Here is a 26,526-nt window from a genome sequence, read left to right as displayed (position 1 = left end):
TTAGAACAGGAAATGTTTAGAAACAGCAAACTAGATGGACTGTCGTGCAGTTTGCTTAAGCATGAGTAAAAGGAGCCTATGGCAATTAGGAAATACATGCATACACTGATAAAGTATGGTCCTTTATAGTGAGGTAGCTGAAGTGAATTAATTTTACTTTACTTTGGTAAGCACATAGCACCTGGCTTGTTCTGCTACTTTGATAATCTGCAGAAGCACTGTGAAAGTTATACCATTTTTTGAGTCTGCTTGTCATGGTTCAAGTTAAAAATGTTGCATTTCAAGGAAGAATATTTTTTTTTCATGGCTTGCCAATCCACCCTTTAACTGCTGATCTTTACATCCTCCCAAAATAATAGTTTTGATAATGTTTTAATTTAAATTAAAATTAAGTGTGTGTACAAAATCTTCTGGAGCTTACTTGTATACTTAAATTTCAATTTATTTCTTTCCTACAGGTACGATGTGACTGGTATATGTTTGCATTTCTGTCATCTTTGCCTTGGGTTGGAAAGGAGTTATATGAGAAAAAGGATGCTGAAATGGATCGTCTCCTGTCTCAGACAGAAAGCTATTTGAAGTAAGTTCTAACCCATTAAAAAGACTCTTACTGGTATCTATTCGAGTACGGATTAATAGCTTTGATTATTGCTCAATTAAAAGTGTTCTGAAGTCTTAGATCTGAACCATTCTGTGGCGGGAAAAAAAACCCTGAAAATAGAATAAGTGGAGAGATTTTTGAATTTGAAAAGTTTTATTGTCTTGTCTAGTTCTAGGGTACTAAAGGTCTTGTTCTGCTAATGCTGGAGCAGCTGTGGCTCTAAGTGTGCTGTGAATATTGATAGGTTATTGCTTAGTGCTCTGAACTGTGAGTGCTTCTGTCTAGGTTCTTCAGGTTAACATTGTTGTCAAGATATGATAAGAGAGATATTTTAAGTAATCAGAAACATGTTTTTTATAGTAGACTTAATCAGCTGAAGAGATCAAGTAGTAGTACACTCGCACTAAGAAAAAAATTGTTGCACTAGGAAAAAATTGTTGCCCTATATTAGTCTTTTAAAGGTCAGATTTTCTTTCCTGTGTAAACAGACGCCGCCAGAAGATTCATGTACCCATGCTACAAGTTTGGACTGCTGATAAACCACATCCACAAGAAGAGGTGAGTGGACTTCACATTGCATTCTTTCAGAAAGTTTGAAAAGCAATTTTTTACTGCTGAATCATGAAATTAAAAGGCACCTCTAAAAGTATTAATGCTTTGAATTGTCTCCTGTTTGTCATTAATTCTAACAAGTGCTACATGAGGAATTCTGTTCCAAGTCTTGGGCCTAAACATAAAATTGTGTGGGGTGAGTAGAAGAGTGTTTTGTTGTTTGCTGACAGGCCCCTGAGGAAATGTCATGAAGTGAGAAATGGTTGTAAATTTTGTTGTTTGTTTTGGAATTGCAGGTGCAGGATTTCGTGTTAAAAGGACCTTTGTGAGAAGCAGAATGTAATTCCTTGCTTCTCCCTTAGTATTTTCTCTCTGCAAGAAAGAAACCTTTGTAGTGGCTTTGCTCTCTTAGTGCTAGGAAGTGCTAAACAAATGTGTAGAATTTACATGCAGCATTTACAGTGCCATCTTTCACAATTAAACTAAAAATATTGGAGAGGTGGCATCTTGCTAGTTTGGGGTGGAATTTACCTTTCTGGATATTCTTGAGGTTTTTTTCTTTCCCCTAAGTCTGAGGACAAACTTAGTTGGAAAGTGAGAGCTAAATTGATCTTGTGGGAAGTTTTGGACATGACTCTTCACTTCAGGTGCTGGTTGTTACTGGTTTTGTTCCCATTTTGTAGTGTGATAATTTCAGTAAATGCAAAGCACTTCCATGTAATGACATTTCTTGCACCGGTTATAACTTGAAACTTGTGTCCAGTAAGGCCACAGGCCTCCAGAGTTCTTGGACTGCTTTTAGCAAGAGAGTAATTAAACAAGGCAAGCCTGTTGCCAGTTGCTCAGGTGTCTGTGCCATCTCTGGGAGAATGCTGGGACTCTCAATTGTGTTAAAAACCATGGCAAAGGTATTTAATATTTGATAGTATTGTATTTGTCTTGAATATGCAGGAGCTTGCAGTTTTGGTTGCTCTGGGAACAGCATGGCAATCCTATGGAATATCTTTCCAGTTTTAATGTTGATATTATATCTGTTTTAATACCACCAATGAGCAGTGACTGAACTAGTGTTCACTGCTGTAGTATTGCTGGCAGATTCAAAGGACGGCTGTCTTGCTCAGGCTCCTAAGCTACCTTTTGGTGGTTAAATTTTACTGGCACGGTGTTGTGTGGAATTAGGCGCAGCTCTGGCGTTTGGAGTTCTTAAATTGTTAACTGGTTTACTGAATCAGCAGTTAAGATTTTTTTTTTTTTTCTGAATGTAATATGGAATTTAAGAAGTACATTTCTGATAGTGCAAGGAGATGCCAGCTTTCTTATGAGATTCAGCGCATCTCATGTTTCTTACCTTTTTCCTTCAGTATTTAGACTGCCTTTGGTCTCAGATTCAGAAGTTGAAAAAAGATCGTTGGCAAGAACGACATATTCTGAGGCCGTACTTGGCTTTTGACAGCATTCTTTGTGAAGCGCTGCAACACAATCTGCCTCCGTTCACTCCTCCGCCTCACACCGAAGATTCAGTGTACCCAATGCCAAGGGTTATTTTTAGGATGTTTGACTACACAGATGACCCCGAGGTATGTGATTGCTGTGGGGGATGGTGAGCGGATTTCACAGCGGTTCCTGGGGCAACGTTGGTGAAAATGTGTTGTCCCTTCTCCCAGCATAGTGAGTGGTTTGAAAGCCAGCAGCAGTTCTACTTTGGTACCTCTGCAGAAATGAACTGAGTGACCAAGTTACTGTACAAAGAAAATCTGTGAGGAGCAGAATTTAGGGAGTGAGATGTTGTGATGCTTTCATTTAGCATGACGATGTTGATTGAATTATCTAATGTCTCTAGTAAAACTACATTCACAGTGAGGCTTTTCCTTCCATAAAGTTGGTTACTTGAGTCTTTTTCCAGGCTAGGTGTTTATTGTAATGTTTAAAGACTGTTGTTTCCTCACCTGTTAAAATTTGGTGATGTGTGCTCTGGAGCAAAAGAGTGCTTAATTGGGATGGGTGAAAGATCATCTGTCTCAACAGTCTGCCTGCAGCATTGATCAACAGCAGATACATAGACAAAAGTGCATAGGAATAGGAAAAGAGTTTATACTGCTTTTATACCTGCCTTTGCTTTAAGTCTGCTGCCCTTTGCCTTCATTTTTTGGCCTCTTGTTTTTGCAATGAACAAGACCATGACTGTGTATTCTTTCCACTCTGTTCCTGACTTTATTTCTTTGTCATATTCCAGCTCAACTGAGATTTTTTTTTCCAGGCTGCATGGTAGTAGCCTGCCTGCCGGCTTCACAGAGCAAAGGGAGAAGCGGATGCTCCATGATCTTATAATCATGTTCTCTAATTTTGTTTATATTTCTTTTTGTAATGAGTCCTAGTACTCATTTTGTTTTAAGCATCAGTCTGAGGTTTGTATGGAACTGTGTCACACCAGCTTCTCAGGATACAGAGCAGCCAAAATGTCATTGTGTTTATGTGGAAGTTGGGCTTTTTTTTCCACCTGTAAATGCAGGTAGGATGGCTCGCTACCTGTAGTACCACTGCATTAGCAGTGATCTTTCATGAGTCTTAATTCTTTCTTACCAGGGCCCTGTCATGCCTGGCAGCCACTCTGTTGAACGATTTGTAATAGAAGAGAACCTTCACTGCATCATCAAATCGCACTGGAAAGAGAGAAAGACTTGGTAGGAAGAGCTTAGCACTATGGGGCCCTAGCACTTCTCGTACGCTACCATGGCTTCGGTGCCATCAGGGTCCTGCACTGGTGCTTAAGATTAAACGTTTCCCAGAACATTTGATGAAACTTCATTTTCTACATTTAACTGTATTAAAACTGTTGCCTGGAATACTGTGGGTCTGTAATACCTAGATAATGGAGAGCCTATATGATCCAGAGGGACAGTGGTTCTTTGGGAAGGGAATTTCATTATAATATAGGATGTCCTGCAAAAAATAGGCAGACACACCTTATTCTTCACACGAGCACTGTGGAGAGTGTAGTTGTGTTATGCTAGAGTTTTGAAGCAGCCGATTTGTTGGCGCACAGTGAGACTTGAGCTGGTTCATCTGCAGCTCACTGTGCGCTGGTGGTTATGAAGACGTCTGCTTCCTGCTCCTCCTTGTATTCTCTTTGGGATTACATGGCAGAGATAATTGACCTCACTCTGGGGAGTCATTGCAGGGCCAGCAAATTCCATTAGTTGGAATTCAGCTGTGCCAGGAAGCACTCAGGGCACTTTTCTGCATCTCTGCCTGAGCACTCAGATGTGGGTAATTGATAACAGAGATGGTTTGTCGCATGTAATTGGCTGTGTCATACTTCCAAATGAAAACCACTGAACTTTGTATAGTGTGCAAAAAATGAGTGGAAACAATGTTTTTGGTGATGGTGTGTGATAAAGTTTCTTGGTTGCAGCTGTTTGATTCAGCACAAACTAGAAATTCAGGGTTGTTGCAGTTACTGGGATAGCCTTTGTAAATTCTCAGGGGAAAGTAAAAGTCTAGAGGGAGACAAAAGATTTGCTGGAGAGGTAGAAGTAAAATCAAGAAGGCAGCAGTTGTTTGCTTTGTAATAATGATGGGTGGTAATAAGCTGATTAAAAGATGAAGTGTTTGAGTTTCTTATATAACCCATTGGCTTAATGGTGCTTTCAAGTAATTCTGAACATGTTTTTTTAGGGGTTTTTTCACATATGCATGCCAGAATTACAGATCACCATGACTATTTATGCAAAATTATTTTGTTTGGTGGTATAGTGTTAAGTGATGTAACTACATAGAAATAAAATATATCATTACAAATCATAGTTTAGGCAATGCTGGTGTGTTCTTGTGCTGTTTCTGTTTGAAGTGTTCTATGGATTGATGGACAGACTTTGGAAGGATTGTTGATTTGTTCTGCTTTTGCGTGAACTGTTGACTAGAATCAAGCATCTTCTGCAACTTTGTTACTTAATATTTTTACTGTGTTATGTTCCAAACTAAGTGTGTCTGTGGTTTTGCAGTGCTGCACAGCTCTTGAGCTATCCAGGAAATAACAAGATCCCCTTGAACTACCACATAGTAGAGGTATGGATTTTATAGATAACCCCTTTTGTGGCTCCATTATTTCATGAGTTCCCAGTTAGTTCCGAGATAGATCCATTAAATTACAGTTTGATTTGGCAGTCAACGAGAGCCTTGTTGAATTCAACCAATGGCTTTTAAACAAATGGGTTATATACGGTGAAGTGTTAGTTTTATGCTTTTTGTTGTCGTTTTAGCTTGGTGCATGGGAGCTTTGGTCAAGTACCAAAATTTCTTAGTGCACTAGTAATCCAGGTTGTGGCATTTCTCAAAGTTCTAAAGTTTTATATACTATGCTTATAATGTATCACACAGTCTAAGAGAGTACTACATTTGAGTCACTTTCAGTTTTAAAAAATTGAATTAAAATACAAGAGGAAATGGACGCAAATTGAAATAGAGGAACCATTTGAATACACTCATTTAAACAGGAGAAAAATCTTTCTTTTTACTGCGAAGGTGATTAAACACTGGAAGAGTTTGCCCAGATAGGTTTTGAACTTCTCCAAGGATAGAGACTCCACAACTTAAAAGGCCACAGCCCTGAGCAACCTGCTAAGTGCCCCTGCCTTTTGACTAGATGATGTCCAAGCAGACTCGGCTGTTCTGTGTGATTTTATTTTTGGATCTTCTAAATGTTTTTGTTCGATTGGCCCTGAAAAGAACTTGCAGTGAAATAGTGGTGTGTTTCCTCCAGGGCATCCTCCATATTACAGAGTTTTAAATAATGGTAATGTATATCAGAAGGGCAGTGTAGATTTTCTTTTCCTGCCTCCTTTCGGGGGTCTGTTTTCAAAATCTGTATAAAACTTCATTGATTTCCATCAAAAGTTGAAAGGGGTTTACAGATTTCAGTAATAATGGTAACTTGTCATATAAAGGCTTTATGAAGAAGTAACTATAAGTAGGAATTTCAGAGCTAATTATAACAAGAAATAATCTTACGTAGAAGATTTATCTTAATAAAAGTGGGATTGAGAATTCCTCTTGGCACCAAAATGCCAGATAGTCTGAATGCTGTGAAGTTACTTTTGGCCAGCTTGTTCTTTTTGTACTCTGGATTCAGAAGGAATCTTAAAATTAACAATATTTTTCTGCCTTAACATTGAAGTATCTTCAGTGGTCATATCTTCAGAATTTTAGGTGCTCTGTATGGCTGTGTGCTTTATGCTTGGCTAATGCCAAGAAATAGTTACTGCAATTCCTGATGAAATAGGTTAGCTAAAGGCCCTGGAAGTTCTTTGATTCAGAAGCTTCTAGGATGTGAAAATGGCAAAGGTTTGCATACATGAAATTACTGGAAAGAAGTGTAAGATTGGTGTACAAATTGTTTGACTATTACTGTAGTAATTTCCTTTTTATTGCAATTTTGAATTATTTTAGAATATTAACCTCATTACTTTTCTATGGCTCCTTAGTTTTAATGAAGCTTCAGAGTTTTTAAGGCTTAGCATGCTTTTTTCAGGCTTCTGTTCATTCTGCTTAGTACTGCTCCCTTGTAAGGTCTCTGTTAACAGTCAAGTTGGTGATATGTTGCTTTCACCAACAGTTTAACAGTTTAATCTGTGAAATTTCACTACCTTTTTCAGTAAGTCACAAAACTGTAGAAATAATACAGTCTAACAAATAAGGAAAGTGTTATTTAAAGTTCAGAACATAACAGTAGGTAAATGTAGACTGAAAGTGTATGTTCCTAAGTATGCTTACTTTTGAGATCCCTGAGGCTCCACATCTTAGTTTGTCACACTGAGCACAGAATACGCCATGCTAGTTGGAATCTGCGAAACACTGAAATGTGGCGCCCTTCTCTCAGTAGCTCCTTACAGAGGCGTATGTGGATATTTTTGGTACCTGTGGGCAGTGTCATTGGCTTATTGGTCTGCACAGCTGCCCTGTTGTGCTCCTACAGCTTTTGATAAAACTTAGACTCGACAGATTTAAGTCATTCAGATCATCACTGTCCTGATCTTTCTTACGGACTTGTTATTTTCACAAAGTATGGTATACCAGTGTGAAACACTTACTCTGAACATTTAATAATGAACATGTGATGAGTATCACATTTGCAGTCTTATGCAGTGTCTCAAACAGATAATGACTGATCATTCAGTTGTTGTTATTTCCTGTCTTGAGAAAGGAGCAGTTTTTTACCTATCAAGGTCCCCCCTACTTTTTTTTGCCTTACCTGTCTTAACAGTTATACTGTCATGGAAAGGCTCTCCAGCTCCTTATAGTCTCTTCATACTTTCAAGTGCTTTCTTAGAATAACAGATTCTAGTCAATGTATTTTCATGTGCTGTTTGTGGAGTCTGTAAGTGGATGTTGATTTCTTACATTAGTAAGAAGATTTTCTAAAGCTTACTTATTTAAGCTTCAGTTCTCTGTTTATTCAGAAATTTAAAGAGGAAATTGACCAACCATAATGAATTAGTTTCCTGATTCCTTTGATGTAATCTAAATGTAGTTGAGAATGGCATGCAAAATAAACAGAAACTCAGAGATGAGTACTGTAAAATGATGATCTTTTTGTAGCCCTTAAAGATTGACTATTGATTGCTGTTATTATAGGCAAACTTGAAAATAAAAACACAAGTGCTGACTGCAGGACTGTTTTCTGTTTTCTTAGAAGCATTCTCTGCCAAGGGGTACTGAGCCTGTATTTTTGTTTTATGAAATGCTGGTTGTAATTTTCAGTTGAAAGTTGTGGCTTTATTTATGTAAATGTTTGTGTAGGAGAAAAGAGGACACAATGGAAAAGATACACATATGATTTTAATGCAAAGTATTTCATACTAAATGCTTAGGCTTCAGTTAATACGTTTAATATCAGGATCAGATTATTTCTGCTTTTCTTAGATCGTGTGGTAGCACTGCAGTAGGTCATACTATAACTACTCCAATTTCTACAGTTATGCAGTATATTTTTTAGACATAATAGATGTATAATGATAATGCTGTGTTAGTATGAAATGATAGGGGAGTTTGAGTGGACTGTATTAGTACAGTGTAGGATTACCACTACCTTTTATAAATTTATCTTTTTCCTGGAACATGCATTTGACAGAATAATATAGACCTTTTTGGGTATGTAATTGTTTGAGACTGATGGCCACTATTGCGAATCTGAGGGCTATTGGACTGTGATCTGATTCTGTGCCCTCCTCTCCTACAGGTAATATTTGCGGAATTGTTTCAGCTTCCATCTCCACCACACATTGAAGTCATGTACACAACGCTGCTGATTGAACTGTGCAAACTTCAGCCTGGCTCTTTACCACAAGTTGTATCCTTTCTGCACTACTGGAGAGCATTTATAAAATGCAGTCTTTATTGTGTTTGTTCTGTAGATGATGGGATAGCAATAACTACTGGCAGTATTAATATTTTACAACAACTGCGTGAAGCTTTGCATGTAACATTCACATGAAAGAGTAGCACAGCCCACTTAGCACAGGTCTAGATTTGCCCAAGTGGGCAAGACTCTTCAGCTTTCTGTACAATGTTCTGGTACTTCCTCTGACCTTCCCAAGTACTGTCTTGGTGAAGGATAAACTACAGTACTCCTGTTTGTCACTGCAGCCTCTTTAGGTCTGGACGGTGTGTGCCGTGGTCACAGGCAAGTTAAAGGCTGAGAAGGTAAGGAAGTAACAGAATTTATCTTTTGTTCTAACAACTGTGTGAGTGCTCCTGCCCTTTTTAGTAGGAAGCGTAGTGGATGATTTAAAGGAACCTGTCTGAGTTCCTACTCAGTGCTCCTACTAGGAGCATTCAGGTGATCAATAATTACCTTCAGCTCAGACAGAGTGGCTAAATGCTGAGGAAGGAGGCATGACTCCCGGCTAATTCTGCCTATTACATCGCCCCTACTTTGCTGCCATTTTAGATCATGTTAGATCGTTGTTTTAGATGAAGCTACAGACTGAGAGTGGAGGATGGTTAACAGATGTGTATCCACTGGTAATTTCATGCCCAAATTTTCATTCTACTTCATGATACCACTCACTGTTTGCAGATCACATAATACTAACTATTACAGCCAAGTCTATTTCTAGAATTGGGCAGATGTCCATGCAGAAAATTTTTAGTGTTAATAAGGATGCTGTAAGAAGGATAAAGGCCCTTTTGGGTAAAGTTACCATAAACGTACTTTCTCAAGCCTTCAGTGATGATCAAAGATTGTTTGTGGATAAGCATCAACAGCAGACCATGAAGCTAGACTGGTGAGATTACAGAAGTACTCCATAAGGAGGTTGGTGTCTGTTCATATGAGTGGAGTTTTGCTTGTTGCATGATGTAAATTCTGACTTTCTATGGACGAAGCCACTGTGGATTTACTGTAATTTACTTGATTTTGGAGTAGACCCAGGGAGCTTTCAGTACAAAAACTTGGTTATGCTCTGTTAAAAAACTGAAAGTAATAACATCTGACTCATCTAGTGCTTTTCTGTAAACCTTAATAAGAAACTTTCAGCTTGCACAAGCCACAGAAATGCTCTACATGCGTTTGGATACAATGAATACGACATGTGTGGACAGGTAAATATGTTTTGGAGATGATGGAAAATATTCCTCAGTATCCAGTGTACAGGAAAAATGAAGAAGCTATGGAAAGAATAGTCACAAATCCTTGTTAAAACAACTTGGTGCTATTCAAAATGTTTCCTGTGCTCTGGCTTTGAGCAATCTAAAGAGAAGGTGTAGGACTGCCTGCCTGCCTCTGCTTCGCAGAAACAGTTCCCCGGAGGTCTCAAATCTAGCTGTCTGTACAAGACAGTTAAGATTGGTGACAGCTTTTCCGTGTTCAAGCTGTTCGTAGTTGCGTGGTACTCCATTATCTAGTACTGTGCCTGCTCCCTAGTGGTCTGGGAGGCGACTTGGAAGTGGAGTTAATGGCGTATGTGCACCCAGAGGAGGAGAGTGGTGGTGATTTTGCCCTTTGAGTGAAGTCTGCATTGTGTAGAAGAGCTGTTAATTACTCATAAAAAATGTGAAAGTTGCACATTCGCAGTAAGTTTACATTTTAATTGTTAGTTTAGTACGTCATCTCTTTATATGAAACAACAGAACATGACAGGCTGTTTGTCCATAAAAGCTTCTTTCTGTCTCTCCGAACTCAGTCTTTAGTATCTAACATAAATGCCTGTTTAATGCTGTAATAGTTTTAGAGTTTAAGTTTGCCTTTGAAAAGTAGAATGCATTTATAAGAAAATCTCAGCTGAAAGTTTTCCTGCAGTTCTGGCATTTAACAGAGCTTTCTTTTTCTTTTCATAAAGATTTATTAACTGGTTTTCTCACCACTTGAGCAACTTCCAGTTCCGTTGGAGCTGGGAAGATTGGTAAGTTTCTCTCCTTTTGATTTGAACCTGATATTGCAAAAACCTTAAAATTTCAAACTTATCCAGGAAGTGTCACATCATACTGGCCCTGTTAATTGTTTTCCTCCAGCTCTTCAGAGATCTTTCTTAATCTGTTCACCACCACTCAGTGGTAGATTATCTTCATAATCTCTTTAGTCACTGCATTGTCCCTGGTGAACCTTGTGATAAATCTCAAGCCAGTGTAAGCATTCCCTAAACAGGGAAGTAGAAATGTGATTTCTTTAATTTGTCCTGCACCCTTAGTCAATGGTAGCAAGTTTTCCAAAATTACTCCCCTATTTACTTTTAATTATTTGCTCTGACTGTCTGTATCCTTTATTGATCGTGAAATGTTACTCTCTGTCTTACCCTAAACCTTTCATTATAACCTTTATCCTTGAGACCTTGTGACTGTTTCCCTCCTGCCAAATCCTGGCACCTGGAGTTCCAGAGCTGGCCCTGCCATCCGTTCTTACCATGCCAGATCTTGAATTCCCATCTATAGCTGGAGCTCTCTGGACTCCCTCAGTGTGTATTCGCAAGTTTCCCTGAGCTTTCCATTCCAGGCACCCATGTAGCAAGAAAGGTCACCTCGAGGTTAAGTCCTCCCTATAGTAACTTGCACAGTCAGCTACTGTACAGCCTTTCCAGAGCTGATCTACCCTTGTGGAGAGGGGTACAGCCCTTCTTGTGATACATTTTTGTGGCTTTACTGAAGTTTCTTGTGTTGTCTTCATGTGGAGTTAAGTGCTTGCTGGCTCTCCTAGTATACATCCATGTTGACTGACCAGGCAGCACTCTTCAAAGAGCTGACTTTTCTTTGCCTGGGTGTTCCTTGGTGGCAATACTTCTGTGGGTTTCTCTCACAAGCTGCCATTTTGCCAGATCTCACACATGACTGTATTTGAGGCTTTTCTGTGTCTGAAATGTGTTTGAAATCGATCAGAAGTTCAAAAATTCCTGTGAGGGAGAAACAGGCTATGAAGTTATACGAAGTTCCTTTCCTAAGGAAAGGGAAAGCCAGCTAACCACAAGCACAAATTATTTTTAATCTGGTGGGGGAAGGGAAGCTACTAGAAGTGACGGAGATGAGATTCCAAGACTGCTAATGACCAATAAGGAAATAGTGATAAACTTACCTCATTATCTTAAAATTGCCTACGCTGTAAAACTAAGTGTCAAGCACTACAGTTGTCCTTAGACCATGATTGTTTTGTACCTATTAGACCAAGCCAAAAAGAGACTAAAGCACAAATTCTTTTGCTAAAAGCTATCACATTCTGTCCTTTGATAGGTCAGATTGTCTTACTCAGGACCTTGAAAAGCCCAAACCCAAATTTGTGAGAGAGGTTTTGGAAAAGTGCATGCGGTAAGTGAGATCTTTTGATAGTTGCATTCAAGGCAAAGTTTGACATCTGCTTCTGGATACTGTCAGGTTATTTTTAACTTGACTCTTGTCTTAGGCGTGTCTGTTCTTAAAATTCTGTTTCAGTTAAGAGATGAGTCTGTTGTTTGTATGATTTTAATCTGGTTTACCTGCTGTAAAGCACTTAGAATGCTACTTTAGAGAGAGGGAGAAACAGGTGGAGCAGATAGCAGTGCGCTATCTATCCTAGGTATGCATGCCTGTAGTTACAAAAAGAGATGCTTCACCATGGGCATGGAAAGAAATAGAGTTTAGGCAATATTCCTGGACAGTATTCAGCATTCACAGAAGTGGAGGGAACAGGTCATTAGTTATAAAAATGGAGGGTCTAATCTTTATTCTTCTGTGTGCCCAAACAACCCTCTAAACAACCAAAACAAAAACCCCAAACCAAACAAGAAGAGTATACAATCAGGGCTGGACTTAAAATTGTTGAGATAGAGGGATGTAGGAGAGAGAAAGAGCAAAGTGTTCAGAAAGCCTGTGTTATTCAGCATGCTAAATGAAAACATTTATCCGGTTTTAGGTGAATTCAGTACAGGAAGTGTGAAAGTATTGTGGTGCAAAACGAATGCAATTTTTCTGTGACACTCTTCCATTTCACTGAAAACCCTCATAGCAAAATTAAGCCTTTGTGGGAGTGAAATAAGCTGGAAAGTAAAATGGACACATCTAGTTTCATATTTTTTCTGCTTTGAATACCAACGTAGTTCTAGTTTTCTGCAGCACATCTTAGGCTTTTGCATAAAACATTCTACCAGGCAGACTTAAATCTTTTCACAAATTGATTGTATGAGGATGAAACTCTAGCATCAAGGAGTTCAAATAGAAAGCATCTACTAGTAAGTTTGGCTTACTTAGCTCTTACTACCCATCAGAAACTACCATTCTGTTGTATAAACCACTATAGAGCAATCACTTTAGAATTAGCCCTGATAGTATTCCCGTTTTAATTCTACTGCTGTTAAATTTGTTATTTCCAGACTCTCCTACCATCAGCGTATAATAGATATTGTTCCTGCAAGTTTTTCTGTGCTCAGTCCTGCTAATCCAGTGTGCATTTACAAATATGGAGATGAAAGTAATAGTAAGTATTAACGTTTCTGGGAGGTCAAGTTGAAGAAAATAGTGTTTCAGAGTACAGGAGCCCTAGATTATCTGTAGTATCAACTGTCTTCATAAAGAAGAATACAGCTGAAATAAATATGCATGATTTTCATATAGGTAAATACACCTCACATGAGCAATTAATATATATTAAGTCTACATATCTGTAATATAATCCTCTTTGTTACTTTATGAAGAAAAGAAAATCCAGACACATGAAGATATTCTTACTGAGGTGGTTATGGTGTTGTGCAGCATTGTTTGCCAGAAGTCTAAAATTGGAACATTCATCTATTTCCCCTGTTTGGGCACAATACTATGCAGAAGTCATCATATGAAGTGATAATGTGGGTTTATTTTTTTAACTTCAGGAAACAGTAAATTTTACCAATAAACTGGGTTTAATGAAGCATACAGAGGCAGCAGATGATATGAAGATTGAGGTAGAGAGATACCTTATTATTCCTTTTATTACCAAAGTATAAATACAGTCATAAGCATAAAAGTGTCATCCTCAAAGATACAGTGAGGAGAAACAAGGAACTGTTGTATTTTTAGGAAATTGGGGGAAGCTGAAGTCGAGCTTTAGGCAGGAGAGTGGTTACCTGACGTCAGCTCTAAAGGTTCTGCTAAAAGTTTTGAATTTAACATGAAGACCAGGAAGTGTGTTGAGCAGTTTTATGGAATAGTGATGTGGGCAATGATATTGGACACAGCTAGTTTTAGGTGTAGCTGGCAAGTGTACTTGTTTCTCTGAGAGACAAACTGATGTTAAAAATACTCACTTGCCTTCTGTGTATTTTTGACCTCTTTACTTTTGTTTAGGGTCTCTTCCTGGATATACTGTGGCACTCTGTTTAACAATTGCAATTAAAAATAAGGCCAGTAATGATGAAATCTTCAGCATTTTGAAAGATGTGCCTAATCCAAACCAGGATGATGATGATGGTAAGATATATACTCTTAGGCTTTGGCAGGCTGTAATTTCTTTTGTGTGTAGACTGATATGCCATCCTTTGGAGCTATGGGTGTGGTGGTTAACAGAACTATATGCTTTTCCTTCTAATAGTTCGTTTCAATTTATCAGTAAATGGAAATAATACACCGTTGTTAGGGTTTGTTGTAAATATCTTACATGCAGAGGCAGGCCTGTTTTTGTTAACAGAGGTAACCTGGTGCTTGAGATGTGTTTTCTTGTGATTATTGACAGAGGTATCATGAAATAATTTAACGTTTCCTTTGCCTTCAGCAACAGAGTGCAGTTCATACTGTTATCCTCACCCCTGAGATTCAGTGCTTGTGCCCTGTCTGAGAGGTTCCCTCCAACTAGTGCACTCCCACACAGATAAGATAGTCAGCATGCTAGCTGTAGTCTTCCGTAGATACAAACTCGCAATGGGACTCCACTCATGCTCTTTTTAGCTTTGCAGTCACAGAAAGTATTTACTGCCAGAGCCTGTGTTTTTTACGGGGTGAAAAGGAGTGCAAGACAGACAATTAATATGTTTTTTACCATGGGGATGGCTTCGGTACTTCTGTAATATTTGCAAGTGTTCTATTATGCAAGCAGAGAGCAGCAACAATCTATTTTTTGCTCTGAGATCCACTGTTGTGTTTCCTGATTTGCTTTAGGCATCACATACCGAGTGCTCTCCTTCCTTCCTGCCTGTCTTCAGCTGCAGGTAGCTGCAGCTACAGGAGGGGACTTGACACCATTCACCCCTAGCACCCATATTTGCTGTGCACCCTTCCTGGACTTTTCTCCCATGTCATAAAAAGCCAACATTTTTACCCTAATCATCCTTAACTTCCCCTCTCCTCATCCTTTCTCCCTTTTTTATGATCCACCAGGCCTTCAGGTTGATGCATCTCTGCAGTTTCCTTTACTGTCTTTCTCTGCCGCTGTCCATCAGTGCTGTTACATGTTGGTAGGGTGGCTTTGTCTCTGACAACTTCTTCACTGACCTGGAATTCTTTCTGCCACTTTCCCCGTGGCAAAATGGGAGCCTGAACATCTGTACATTTTGGAAAGTCTTTAACTCTCTGCTCAGCCTTGCAAAACCCTGTTGATGAAACTCTTTTGTGAAATGAGTTAAAACCATGTTATCTCTTCAGTTTTGTGAGTAGCTTACATGCTCCACTTGAAGTACTTATAGTTTCAACTTCAAATAACTTGCAGATGAAGGATTTACCTTCAACCCTCTGAAAATAGAAGTCTTTGTTCAGACTCTGCTCCATCTAGCCGCAAAGTCTTTCAGCCACTCCTTCAGTGCCCTGGCAAAGTAAGTGTAATATGTGCATTATTTTGGCCCTTACAGAACTATTTAATTCTGACAGTGAAATGCATGATAAAAGAACTGGACTGCAAGCTTCAGCAATGTTTTAGGTGCTCCACAGTGCAATGATTAGAAGAGTTAATGATGCTATGTACTGCAGGAATGCTGGTGTAAATACTAGGTTATATATGTGAATGGAATGAACAGAACTCTGTACATTACAGCCATATGATGTAAATCAAACAAATGAGACAAATTTGGAACATTACTCCATTTTAGAATTACTCGTTTGCTGATTATGATAGGAACAAGGGTTTCTGCTTACATTTGAGTGACTGGGGTAGCTCCCACCACTCTATCTTGTACTGTGAATGTGACTGTACAACAGTTGTCTGTATAAAAAATGAAGAAAGAAAAAGAAAACATTAAATTTCAAAGCAGTCTACTGTAAACTTCTTTTATCTACCAAAGCACAATAAAATCCATGTAGAGTGCATCCCTTAAAAATACACTTCAACTTTTAATGAATTTTAGCAAAATAAGATAAAATAACTGTTTTTTTAGTCTTGTGTGCTTTGGAGTTGCTCTTAAGTGGTCTTGAAACATGAAAGGTAATCATGCATATTAATGAGTTACTTTTGTATCTATCCTTAAAGATATATAAAGCTGTTACAACAACATGCCTAGGAGCTTTATAGAGGCAATGATGATAAGAAGCTGTAGGTAGTAACCTGCAATTAGTAGTACAAGAGGCAGGGTGATAGGAATACTGAGAGCCATGATATTTTTGCTGCTGCACACCAGCAGTGGCAGCCATGAGATCAAAAAGAGTCTTTTAGCAGTTTACAGTTATATTACAATAAGCTGGCTTGTGAATGCTGTGTAGCAGTCAGTGTAATTGCGCTAAAATAGAGGCTTTTAGCAGCATTTCCTTCAAAAAGAGGCAGATTGGCTAAGCATCTAATGTTACAGAAACATGTATCAAGAGGAAGGTCTGAGGCTCAAAAGGCAGCAAATTTTGCTCCAGCTGTGTATAGATAAGCACACACAGCATGAAAAGTGTCTCCTGCTTTTAAGAGCATGAGAAATGTAGCCCAACTTCAGGGAGCAGGTTCACCACTAAGATTTAAGTTGCTTTTAGGAGCTGCCATGTCTTGTAGCCTATTTTAGCTCAGAATAGTTACACTTTCCAGGGAACAATTGTTCAAGAATTGCTGCAGATAGTCACAACATTTTCTTTTGGCCAATCTAAACTGCCTGCCTTACATCTGCTGCTCTTTTGACCTGATCCCAGTCCTTCCACTGACTACTTATATTTGTTAAAAGGTTTCATGAAGTCTTCAAAACACTTGCTGAAAGTGACGAGGGGAAACTCCATGTTCTGAGGGTTGTATATGAGGTTTGGAAGAATCATCCACAGGTAAGAGGTTGCAATGTCAAGTATCTCTGTGAGTTTCAACTCACAGAGGTCATATTTAATAAAAAAACGTTATAGTTTGCTTTATATCGTTTAAAAGTAACTTGTCTATTGTCTCCTTATTCGAAGGAAAGTTCAAATTGTATTTACTGTTGTTACTGGTGCATAAAACAAAGGCTGGACATAAAATATATGCCATCAGTGAGGACATTTCTTCCTCAGGGGTCATTGTTGGGGGGCAGAGGCTGTCATTCTGACTCACATTCGTACTAAGCTATTTGTCATACAAGAGAGTAACTTCTGTTAAAATCATGTTTCTGTCCAAAAGTGGAAAACAGTGTGGATGTGTAAATTGAAGTAAGATGTAGATCTCATATCAAAAGCAGGCCACATTCTTAGAAATGTGGAAACCTGGTTTGTTGGTTGGGTTTTTTTTGGGTTTTTTTTTTTTTCCAGTTGCTAGTGAAAGCCGTGCAGTTATTCAACAAAGCTCATGTTGGAGTCACTGTTTTGCGTGGGCAGAGCAAGTAGAGCTGCAGTCAGTGTCTGTTTAGAGCAGATCAGTCTAACAATGCCATGATTACGTTAATTCTTGAGCTAGAGGAAACAAGACCCTAAAAGACCTATGAAAAATGCTTCAGTTGTTTAAGCTGTTCAGTTTCTTCACAGCAGTTGTTTCCTCCCTCAGCTGTCATTCTTCTGTAAATAGAAATCGATAAGGTACTCAAGCTGAATTTGTCTGCATTCATTATTTCACATATTCCTTACTGGTGTGTTTGTGCTGCACTTTATTGTGCTTGAAAGTGAACTGTACCTCACAGCTGCATAGGCCAAACTTTCAGAAGCGACGCCGCTGAGAACAAGGGGTAATCCTTGCATGTGCTACTAGACCTGTGTTCCATTCCCTAGGGGAAACACTGAGTGCCTAAAAGATACCTCTGCAAGATATCACCTCTCTTCTAGTGCACTAAAACCATCCAAAAAGTAGGATTTTCTTAATGTATTAAACTTCCTACCCAAATTACTGACCTTGAAAATGTGATGATTACAGTCTGACCTACTTTTTACTGTCATTTGTCTGCATCAGAAGAAATTACATTACTGCAGTCTAATAGCCGTATCCTCTTCCTCTTTGTTCCTTTGTATGGCAGCATGAGGAAACTGAGATGGAGGTTTCAAGCCCAGACTAAATAGTCGTGTTAGATTTTTATGAATAAATCACGATTGCTTTAAAAAATCCCAGGTGCAAAAGTTGTGGAGATCTGCTGTTCTGTTTGAATCATGGAACTTAAGTTTTCCTCTTGCATTTACTGCTGTTGAGCTTTTTGCTTCTGGTGAAGTGCTTTCTTTTTCTGAGTCCACCGCCTCCCTGGCACTCCGAAGAAGTGGTGCCTGGACAGCAGGATGCCTGTCCAGAGTCTGTTTTCATGCCGCTTGCATTACTCCCATGTCTTTGATTTGGTTCAGACTATCAGCAGTATTTGCAAGGCATGTAGTTCTAATGAGCGATGCAGGCTGCAGATAGTGACTTAGCAGTAGGAGTCAGTAGCCCCTGGATCTCTAAGTGAGGTTGTGGCAGTGACTTCATAAAGAGGAACTTTAACATTGACTTTAAATGTTTTCCCAAAATCCTGGGTCTATTTCTTACCAGATCAGGCTAAGTAATCAGAAATTCTTCCTGGCAATAGAGAAAGACATATAGAGCATAGGATGCTATCCAGAGACTTGAAAGTTGAGTGCTGATTCTTCTGTATGATTCATTCAGTTATTTTAATTTTCATTCCTTAAAAGGAGTTTTGTTACACATCCCTGTTTGACAATGGCTGGTTTTAAGGATAAATACAGTGCGGGCTGTGGTTTTTAGATAGTATGGCATTCAGGCACATGAATAACTAAGATAACGGTTTTTTTCTGAGCAGCTTGGAACTGCTTGAGTCAGTAACTCCTCTCTGCAGTTGCCTGCTAGATTGCTTGCAAGCTCCCCCAGAATCATGGCAGTGCCTGTAGCAAGTACACATTTCCACTGGCTCTGTTCTAAAATGAATAGGTCCTGTAGAGAAGAGCTTACTGTTACATTTGAAGGCTTGCAGTTCCGGGAGGGTAGGCTAACAGTACCTCCTTCTTTATGGTGATCTGATGGGTATATATGCTCTGGTTTGAATACTTTGATGCCAAATACTAGGACTTGTGTCTCTAATGCCTCACTTCCAACTATGATGCTTGTGTTTTTTGCTTTTGTATGGAAGTATGTATGTTAGCAAAGACTGATCCATCAGTTTCACAAGAAGTAGAAGAGGTGGTTAAAGCATTATGATTTGGTTTATGTAATTCATATAGATCCTCTAATTAGAGCAGTTTTTGGCTTCTAAAGTATTTGAAATTACCTAGTAATGCCACTAATGTAGACTTGCATCAAACCATGTCTGGTTTTATCTGAGCCTGGAATACTTTACACGGATTGTGTATGCAAGCCCTTATCTTATTTTGAATTCCTATCATGTCTTTCGCAAAATATAGATGATTGCTGTGCTTGTGGACAAGATGATTCGGACACAAATTGTTGATTGTGCCGCAGTAGCAAACTGGATCTTCTCTTCAGAGCTTGCACATGATTTTACTAGGTAATAAGAATTTGTCTTGGGTTGTTATTTGTCTCTGAATTACTATTTTAAGTGGCAAGTACATAGTGTAATCTGTGGAAACTGAGTAGTGGAAGAAAGAGGTACCGTTAAGCTTTGCTCCTTCTACAAAACATGTACTTCAGCATTTTTCTTTCTGAATTGAGGTATGTGTGTTTACCTGACAGTGCAAGAATGTTGCTAGCATGTGGTTTTGCTAGTAGTCTTTAAGCCTGCTGAAGCAGAACACTGGAACAATTTCTAGACAAAGTCTGTTGCTATGTGTTATGTGGCTGCTAGCTTAGGGTGTTACTGGTCTTTGGTTGAGGTATCTGACTCGTACCACCTTGATTCGTTGGTTATTGAGAATAGGGTAAATATTTCTTCTGAGAAATCAATTTGGTGTTGGTAGTCTTGCAGTGTTCTGTCTTGGAGTAGTGTGCAATGTAGTGTTTTGAGCTATGTGTCTTTCCTAGGTTTTATATCTGGGAGATCTTACATTCCACAATTCGTAAGATGAATAAACATGTTCTGAAGATTCACAAAGAACTGGAGGAGACTAAGGCAAGGTTGGCCAGGCAGCACAAAAGAGTGAGTAATCTGCTTGTAACTTTTAATTGTTTTAAGCTAAGCTATACAAACCTGCATGCTCTCAAACTGACGCACAGTTGGTTTTGGGAAGGACCGAATAAATATGTTTATCATCAAGCATGTGTGTAGACATATGGTCATCTGTAGCACTGAGACATCAAAGACTGAATGCATTTTCTCAGTCCACCTTTCTAACGGCAGCTATAACCTAAGAGTTCAGTAAAATGTTTAACGGAATTCTTATGCATTTGCTCTGTTCAAGCTTTCTCTTACAAGTTTCTCTTACAGTACAAGCCTGTATTCCACTTGCTTTCTAACCTGGATTCCAGTTATCTTATTAGATAACAATAAGAACAGTTACAAATTATTTACAGAGAGTTCTGTTAAGGAGTGCTCTTGTGGCTTCCATGCAGAAGTGCACGGAAACAGCTATTTGCCATTGAAAAGTTGGCTGTTACTGTTCTTCTGATGGATGCTGCTGGATTCTGACACTGGCGTCTGTCACTTCCTTCTTCCAGCTTATTTTTCTGAATACCTTTGCATGATCTAGGTTACTATATACAACAAACGCATGAGCAAGCACCTGCTGTTGTGCTCTGTTATCCCAAGTGGGACAGTAAAATGAGATGAGAGTGTCTTCTGTGGCAGCTGCAAAAGACGAGGCTCAAGAAAGCCTGGCTGAATGCAATACTTGGTTGTGATAGAATGAAGTCAGTTTATAGACGTGTTGAGAGTTGCAGAGAGCAAGAGAGAATTTCTGTGTTTGTATGTAGTCTGTATGATTACCGCATAAACCCCTTAGCTAGCTCCGAAACTTTGGACGAAGTTAGTGTCAGAATTGGGCACAGAGCCTGCTGATGGTTTTTGAAGAAACCTGCACAAGTCAGTCATTTTTCCAGAAGCTTCTATTAAGACAGTACCCGTACCTCACAGTTTGCCCATTTTGGTTCATCCCAGCCCCTTCATGTTGTTTCCTTTGCTCTCAGCAGCAGCCATCCTACTTACTTGCATCCTTGGTCTACATGGATCAGCAGTTAATAGATGCACATGATTAATTAAGACCTAGATGAGGTCATTGATCTTACTGTGAGGCAAAGTGCTTCTCTGGCATCTCTAAACAAATACACCAGTGTTTTCATTTCTGTCCTTACCTCTTGCTGCAGCTCTTTATTACTGAGTACTTAAAATGAGTATTGTGCCAGAAAAAAAAACGTTTGGATGCAACAGTGGGTAGTTCTGCAGGCCGTTCTGCTTCATGACTGTTCCTTTTAGAGGAAGTAAGCTGTCAGGTTTCCATGTCCCCAGTGTGAAGTGAATTGTCTTACTACGGAAGGAGTCCAAGGCTCACGTGCTTTCTCGTAGGTCCTATTGGTCCTTTAGCATTTTGAGTTCAGGAAACCTCTGTAGATGGGGAAAAAGCAAGTTCCTATAGAGAGAATAAAATTAAACTCTCACTTGCTTGGTAAGTAGTTTTTATGGTTCATGCTGATTCAGAGCTGTAGCTCTCTTCTGATTCTGAGTTTCATTTGCTATGCAGTAGGTGAGTTAACACATGGCCCTGTATTTGTCACAGGTTGCATGTGCTCCTTTTACAAATATTTGAAGTTTTGAGCTGTTACTGTATGGGTCTCATCTCCTATGAGATTGAAGCTGTATTTGAATGTACTGTAATCTGTCAGATTTTGCCTTTCCTGCTACATTCCTTATAGTCTTGTGTAAGACTTCGTTACCTGAGCTCCCAAGTCTGGTACTTACAGATATTTTGTGGTTTTTGTTGTTGTGTTATTTTGTTTTGGCTTTGAGGCAATGAACACATGCCATGTTCCTAGTTAGTAGTTTCGTTTCCATGCTGACCCTTTCAGGTCAGAGACCATCCCTTTTGATCATGAATATAGGGAGTCCCCACTTAAACACCACGAGCTACAGTCTCTAGTCTTCTTTTTGTGATAACCAGCTGGATTCATGTGAGTTCTTGCACAAAACTGCTTTATTTTTTTGAGCCCTGAGATTTCAGAACTGTTCATTGAATGAATTACCTGCCGTGCTGCAGTGGACACAATTTTAAAAAACAGATTTTTTCTAAAAAGCCGTTCACTATCTGGTAATGATAAAGTCAGCAGGGCTATTACTTTTCATTGTGTTTCCACTAAATAAAAGACTGGTAAACCTTTAAGCTTACTCTGGTTTCTCTGAAACCTTGATTATATTTTTTGCAGGGCTTTTTCATACTGGCATTTTTTCCTTCCAAATTTCTTTCCTGAATCATACTCATAGTAAATGTCCTTCAAAATACAGTGCTTACCAAGCTAGAGAGCATCTTCAGTTACTGCTCTTCAGTTGCTCTCTTCACCTTTCACATGGGGAACCGGAGGGCATTAACAGTTTACTCAGGTAGCCAGGTTGTTAGTGTTGTGTTGTTGTCGCTTACAGCGAGACAGTGATGATGATGACGATGACGATGACCGAAGCAGTGATCGGGAGGATGGACCGCTAGAAGAGCAGATAGAGCGCTTGCAGGAGAAAGTAGAGTCAGCCCAGAGCGAACAGAAGAATCTCTTCCTTGTTATATTCCAGGTAATGATGGTCAAAGTCTCTTCTCACTTTCAAGCTTTTGGTGTCACTTGTATCGCAAGCATCTCCTTGGAATAACAATATAGGAAGGGGTTGATGGGTTTACTGTGGGTCAGAGTCAATCCAGGTCATCTCCTTGCTTCTGAGCAGGATCTATTCAGTTTCGAGTGCTCAAGAGCAGAGTTCTGTTACCATGCAGTTTCCTGAACAACCAGAAGGTAACTGGATTTTATTTGCTTACTAAATTCAGTGTTTGCTAAGCAAAATAATTATTCTCACAGTGCTGTTCAAAGCTTCTCTCCCTCAGATCTTCTCACCTGAGGTTAGGATCTGGCTTTCATTTGAGACTAAATAAGTAATTTTTTTTTCCTCTCCTGCAGCGTTTCATTATGTTGTTAACTGAGCACTTAGTGCGCTGTGAGACTGGTGGAATTGATGTATTTACACCTTGGTACAAGAGCTGTATAGAGAGGTTGCAGCAGATCTTCCTGCAGGTAAGTTTTTCATTCCTGCATTTGGAAGGCTGTGGGCAGGGACATGTTGGATAGACAAGCTTTTTTGGCTGGAGAACTGTGCGCTCCAAGGGAGTAGCAGTAGGTGGCAGCAGCACGTCTTCTCCGAAGGTGGGTGTGGGGCTGGGGCGTAACTGGTTCTGGCCCTGTCTCTGCCACAGGCTAGTGGAGTCACTGGTCCTTGATTAATTCCCACACAGTGAGCATACTGCAAAAAGATACCGAGGTGTGATTATGAATTTTGCTGAGCTCCTCTTACCTGTGTGTTTATAGGAAAGGCAAAGTTGTGAGTGAACAAGAATACTAAAATACGTGTCTTTTAAATAAGCAGATGAAAATACTGCAGAATTCTTTTTAATAAGATGCATAAATATACATTAAAAATCATTTTTTTAATTCTTGGCTTTGTATTAAGTCAGGTAGCAAGCACAGGTGGCTGGATAGAAGTGATAGAAAATTACATCTCTGCGAGCAGAAGATGATGGGAGCGGTGGTTTAGTTCCCTCCCGGGCTGAGCCCTTCCCTCGCAGTAGATGTGGTTTCAGAGGAGAGCAAACATCGTGATTCTTCTAGGATATCTCTGCAGTTGCATGCACACAGTTCAGGGTGCGGGAGTGAAGAGCTACAGGGAGCGCGGTGCTTCTCAAGATAGAATTTCAGCACATGTTTTCTTCTTGCAATCAGTAGTGGTTCAGTGTTATGCCTTTCTTGTCAGTGGCTACTGTGTTGTGGAAATGAGATGTGCCAAACAATTTTGATGAAAACATTTGAGCTGTGATTCTTACGTGCCGTGACTTCTTTGCTTGTTCTTACATAAAGATAAATTAAAACAATAAAGGTTTATGTTTTGTTTTTGGTTTTTTTTTGTCTGCCAGCATCACCAGATAATCCAGCAGTACATGGTGACCCTAGAGAATCTCCTGTTTACGGCTGAACTGGACCACCACATACTGGCTGTGTTTCAGCAGTTCTGTGCTCTGCAGGCCTGAGGATTATTCACAGGCGGAGTCTTGTCTGCAGGACTTTAATGAATTTAATTTTTTTTTTAAATAGGAAAACTTTACATGGGGATGGAAAACTTTTTGACTAAAACTGGCTTTCATGTGCTTCTATATAAAACAGTACAGTACTCTAACCAACAGCAAACTGTAAGCATCGTAAGCCTTACAAGATACGACTGATAGGGGATAGACGTAAAGTAAACTATGAATTCTTTTTGTTGTCTTTTAATTTGGTTTGACCCTTGACTTCATGATAGTATTTTTGTTTATTCTCTGTTGTTTTTATAAAAATAAAAACCAGACCAAAAAAAAAAAAAAAAAAGAGAAAAAACAAACAAACAAAAAAAACCCTTAAGTGATAGAATTTGTTACCTCTGCCTGGCCATTAAATCAACTGAGTTGCAGGAATGAGAGACAGTTCATAGTGTTTTGTGAGTGTGAAAGGGCATGCACCTTCTCAGTGAGCACTGTGGTAAGTTCTCTAGTACGGCACAGGAAACGTGGCTTAACTTCGGGCGTGTGAAACACTTGAGTTAAGCTTTCAAAGTAGGATAGAGCGTATGGATTTGTTTATTACCAGGCCAGCTAGATTTTCCCAGTTTTGAAAGAACGTGGTTGTAATACAATTGAAATATGTTTTTAAAATGCATTGTCTAGTGTCTTACTACAGTAGCTATAAACAATTGGTAGAGGAACCTCATGGACAGCTTCTGAAAAAGGCAATCCTTTTTGCAGCGTGGTTGAAGAATCATGAACTGCTCCCAGCAGCAGTCTCCACTGATAGAGACAGTAAGCAAGAGCTGGTGGAACAAACTTTGGACTTCCGTACTGCAAGGCTTACCTGGGTGTTGGGAACTCTGGCCACAGATGCCGGGGAGAGGGAAGGGCAATGTTCAGCTTGTTCCTTTGTTTCAGCCAATAACTAGTTGGGCTGCCAAGCTTGCGCTGGGCTGGACCTGCAGGCCTGCAGCAATGCCGGAAATCTTTCTGGTAAGGACAGTGGATGAACCAAGCACCCTGACCTCATCTGGCTTAGTAACAACTGCTTTGCAGTGGCTGCGTCTGCTGCCTTTCCCTTGCTTTAAAATGTGACAACAGCCTGTGGCTCCCACGTCTTCAGAAAGCGTTTTGATGCTAAATTAAGTGATATCTCACAGGAGACGTAAACTGGGGAAACACAACCTGAAAACAGAGTAGCCTTAGTTTTGAGTTATGCAAACATTACCTAGACAAACGCCAAACCAGAGCGGTCTGGATCACGGTAAGCAGTGCTGAATGGCAAAGACACTGCCCTAGGTGCTCAGGTCTGTCGGTGTGCAGTGTGTTTCCAAGCTGTTTATGGTCTCTTCATGTTGCAGATGGATGTTTAAAGAATTTCATACCCAGTGCTATGCAGTTTAAGCTTAGAAAGTTATCAGCTTTGAGTAATTTTGTTCCTGTACAAAATATTTTTTCAAGTATTATACCTAGTAATGCATTTCATCTGTACATTGACCAATTGACCTCCTGATGAAGTGAGGAGGGTAAAACCAGAACTTTTTACTTTGAATGTTGACATAAGTTTGTGTGGCCTGCAGCAATCTGATATATCCTCATAGGTTTAGATCTGTTACTTCTGCTTTCTCTGCTTATATTTTCTGATTTGACTGATCTCACCGTTCTTCCAGAGTATAGTGTTGATTGTTGTAAATTTGCTTTACGCAAGGATTTTGTCAGTCGTGCACAGACTTCTGCTTCAAATCTTTTTCTGTTAATGTTCTTGAGTAATCAAATAGTTTTGGGTTTGTGGTTTTTTGTTTTTGTTTTTTTTTTAAAGAAACATTTAATACTGTAGAGGTTTTAATTGGGGTTTAATAGTTTTTTCACTGGCTCAGATCAATATCAGAGTTCTGATATTAACTAGTGATGAGGGTCTGACTGTAAATGTGACTTCTGTAAAACTGATAGTGCAGTTAAAACTTCCAAACCTGTAACTTCCTCTGAGCCTTGACAAATACGGGTGCTGGGGATCCAGTTGCAAATGCCTGAGCGTAATCCTGTGATTTAAAACCAAATAGCACTGTCTTTAAAAATTGATTTGACTTCCATGATGAGCATGGGCTCTGATGACGTTTCTTGAGTCTGCTGGAAACCTTCCCCTGTTTGTGGGTGGCGAACACCTCACTTGACTGGGAAACCGGTTGGATCTGTAGGAGAGAGAGCGCGCGAGGCGCTTGCCTAGCGATACCAGCAGCTAACCGGAGAAACTTGGAACTGCTAAAGCATGAGCTGGTGGATAGCATAAAGATGCTGTAGAAATGCGGTGTGGTTGGAAAATATGCACAATTAAAGACAAAAATAAATGAAGGTGAAGCAGATTGCTCCTGGGAGTGTTTGTCTTTCCTATTTGGGGTGGGGGGGGGGGCAATGAAGCAAAGCAGGATTATGCTTGTGTT

At 39.5% G+C, this 26,526-nt stretch overlaps 1 protein-coding gene across 3 annotated transcripts in view; it reads left to right on the top strand.

Annotated features, from left to right (window-relative positions):
- The window catches only part of NCBP1 (nuclear cap binding protein subunit 1), a 31,819-nt gene extending 5,368 nt beyond the window's left edge, over positions 1-26,451 (top strand). The window contains exons 6-23 of one of the 3 annotated variants that reach the window (XM_086769915.1): positions 459-580; positions 1,090-1,159; positions 2,515-2,730; positions 3,737-3,834; positions 5,155-5,218; positions 8,388-8,498; positions 9,687-9,751; positions 10,489-10,551; positions 11,867-11,941; positions 12,982-13,085; positions 13,931-14,053; positions 15,285-15,387; positions 16,708-16,801; positions 19,316-19,419; positions 19,893-20,007; positions 22,438-22,581; positions 22,959-23,072; positions 23,966-26,451. In XM_086769915.1, coding sequence (XP_086626041.1) covers positions 459-580; positions 1,090-1,159; positions 2,515-2,730; positions 3,737-3,834; positions 5,155-5,218; positions 8,388-8,498; positions 9,687-9,751; positions 10,489-10,551; positions 11,867-11,941; positions 12,982-13,085; positions 13,931-14,053; positions 15,285-15,387; positions 16,708-16,801; positions 19,316-19,419; positions 19,893-20,007; positions 22,438-22,581; positions 22,959-23,072; positions 23,966-24,079 — 1,899 coding nt within the window. In that variant the 3' untranslated portion in view covers positions 24,080-26,451. Of the gene's footprint in view, positions 1-458; positions 581-1,089; positions 1,160-2,514; positions 2,731-3,736; positions 3,835-5,154; positions 5,219-8,387; positions 8,499-9,686; positions 9,752-10,488; positions 10,552-11,866; positions 11,942-12,981; positions 13,086-13,930; positions 14,054-15,284; positions 15,388-16,707; positions 16,802-19,315; positions 19,420-19,892; positions 20,008-22,437; positions 22,582-22,958; positions 23,073-23,965 lie in introns of those variants that run through there. The other 2 variants (XM_086769916.1, XM_086769917.1) reach the window with 2 other exon arrangements.
- Positions 26,452-26,526: the final 75 nt, after the last annotated feature.

This window comes from Chlamydotis macqueenii, chromosome Z, assembly GCF_036417535.1.
Source record: "Chlamydotis macqueenii isolate bChlMac1 chromosome Z, bChlMac1.mat, whole genome shotgun sequence".
Classification (NCBI taxonomy): Eukaryota; Metazoa; Chordata; class Aves; order Otidiformes; family Otididae; genus Chlamydotis; species Chlamydotis macqueenii.
The sequence above is the reverse complement of the archived record's forward strand: the minus strand, read 5'-3'. Positions and strand labels throughout refer to the sequence as shown.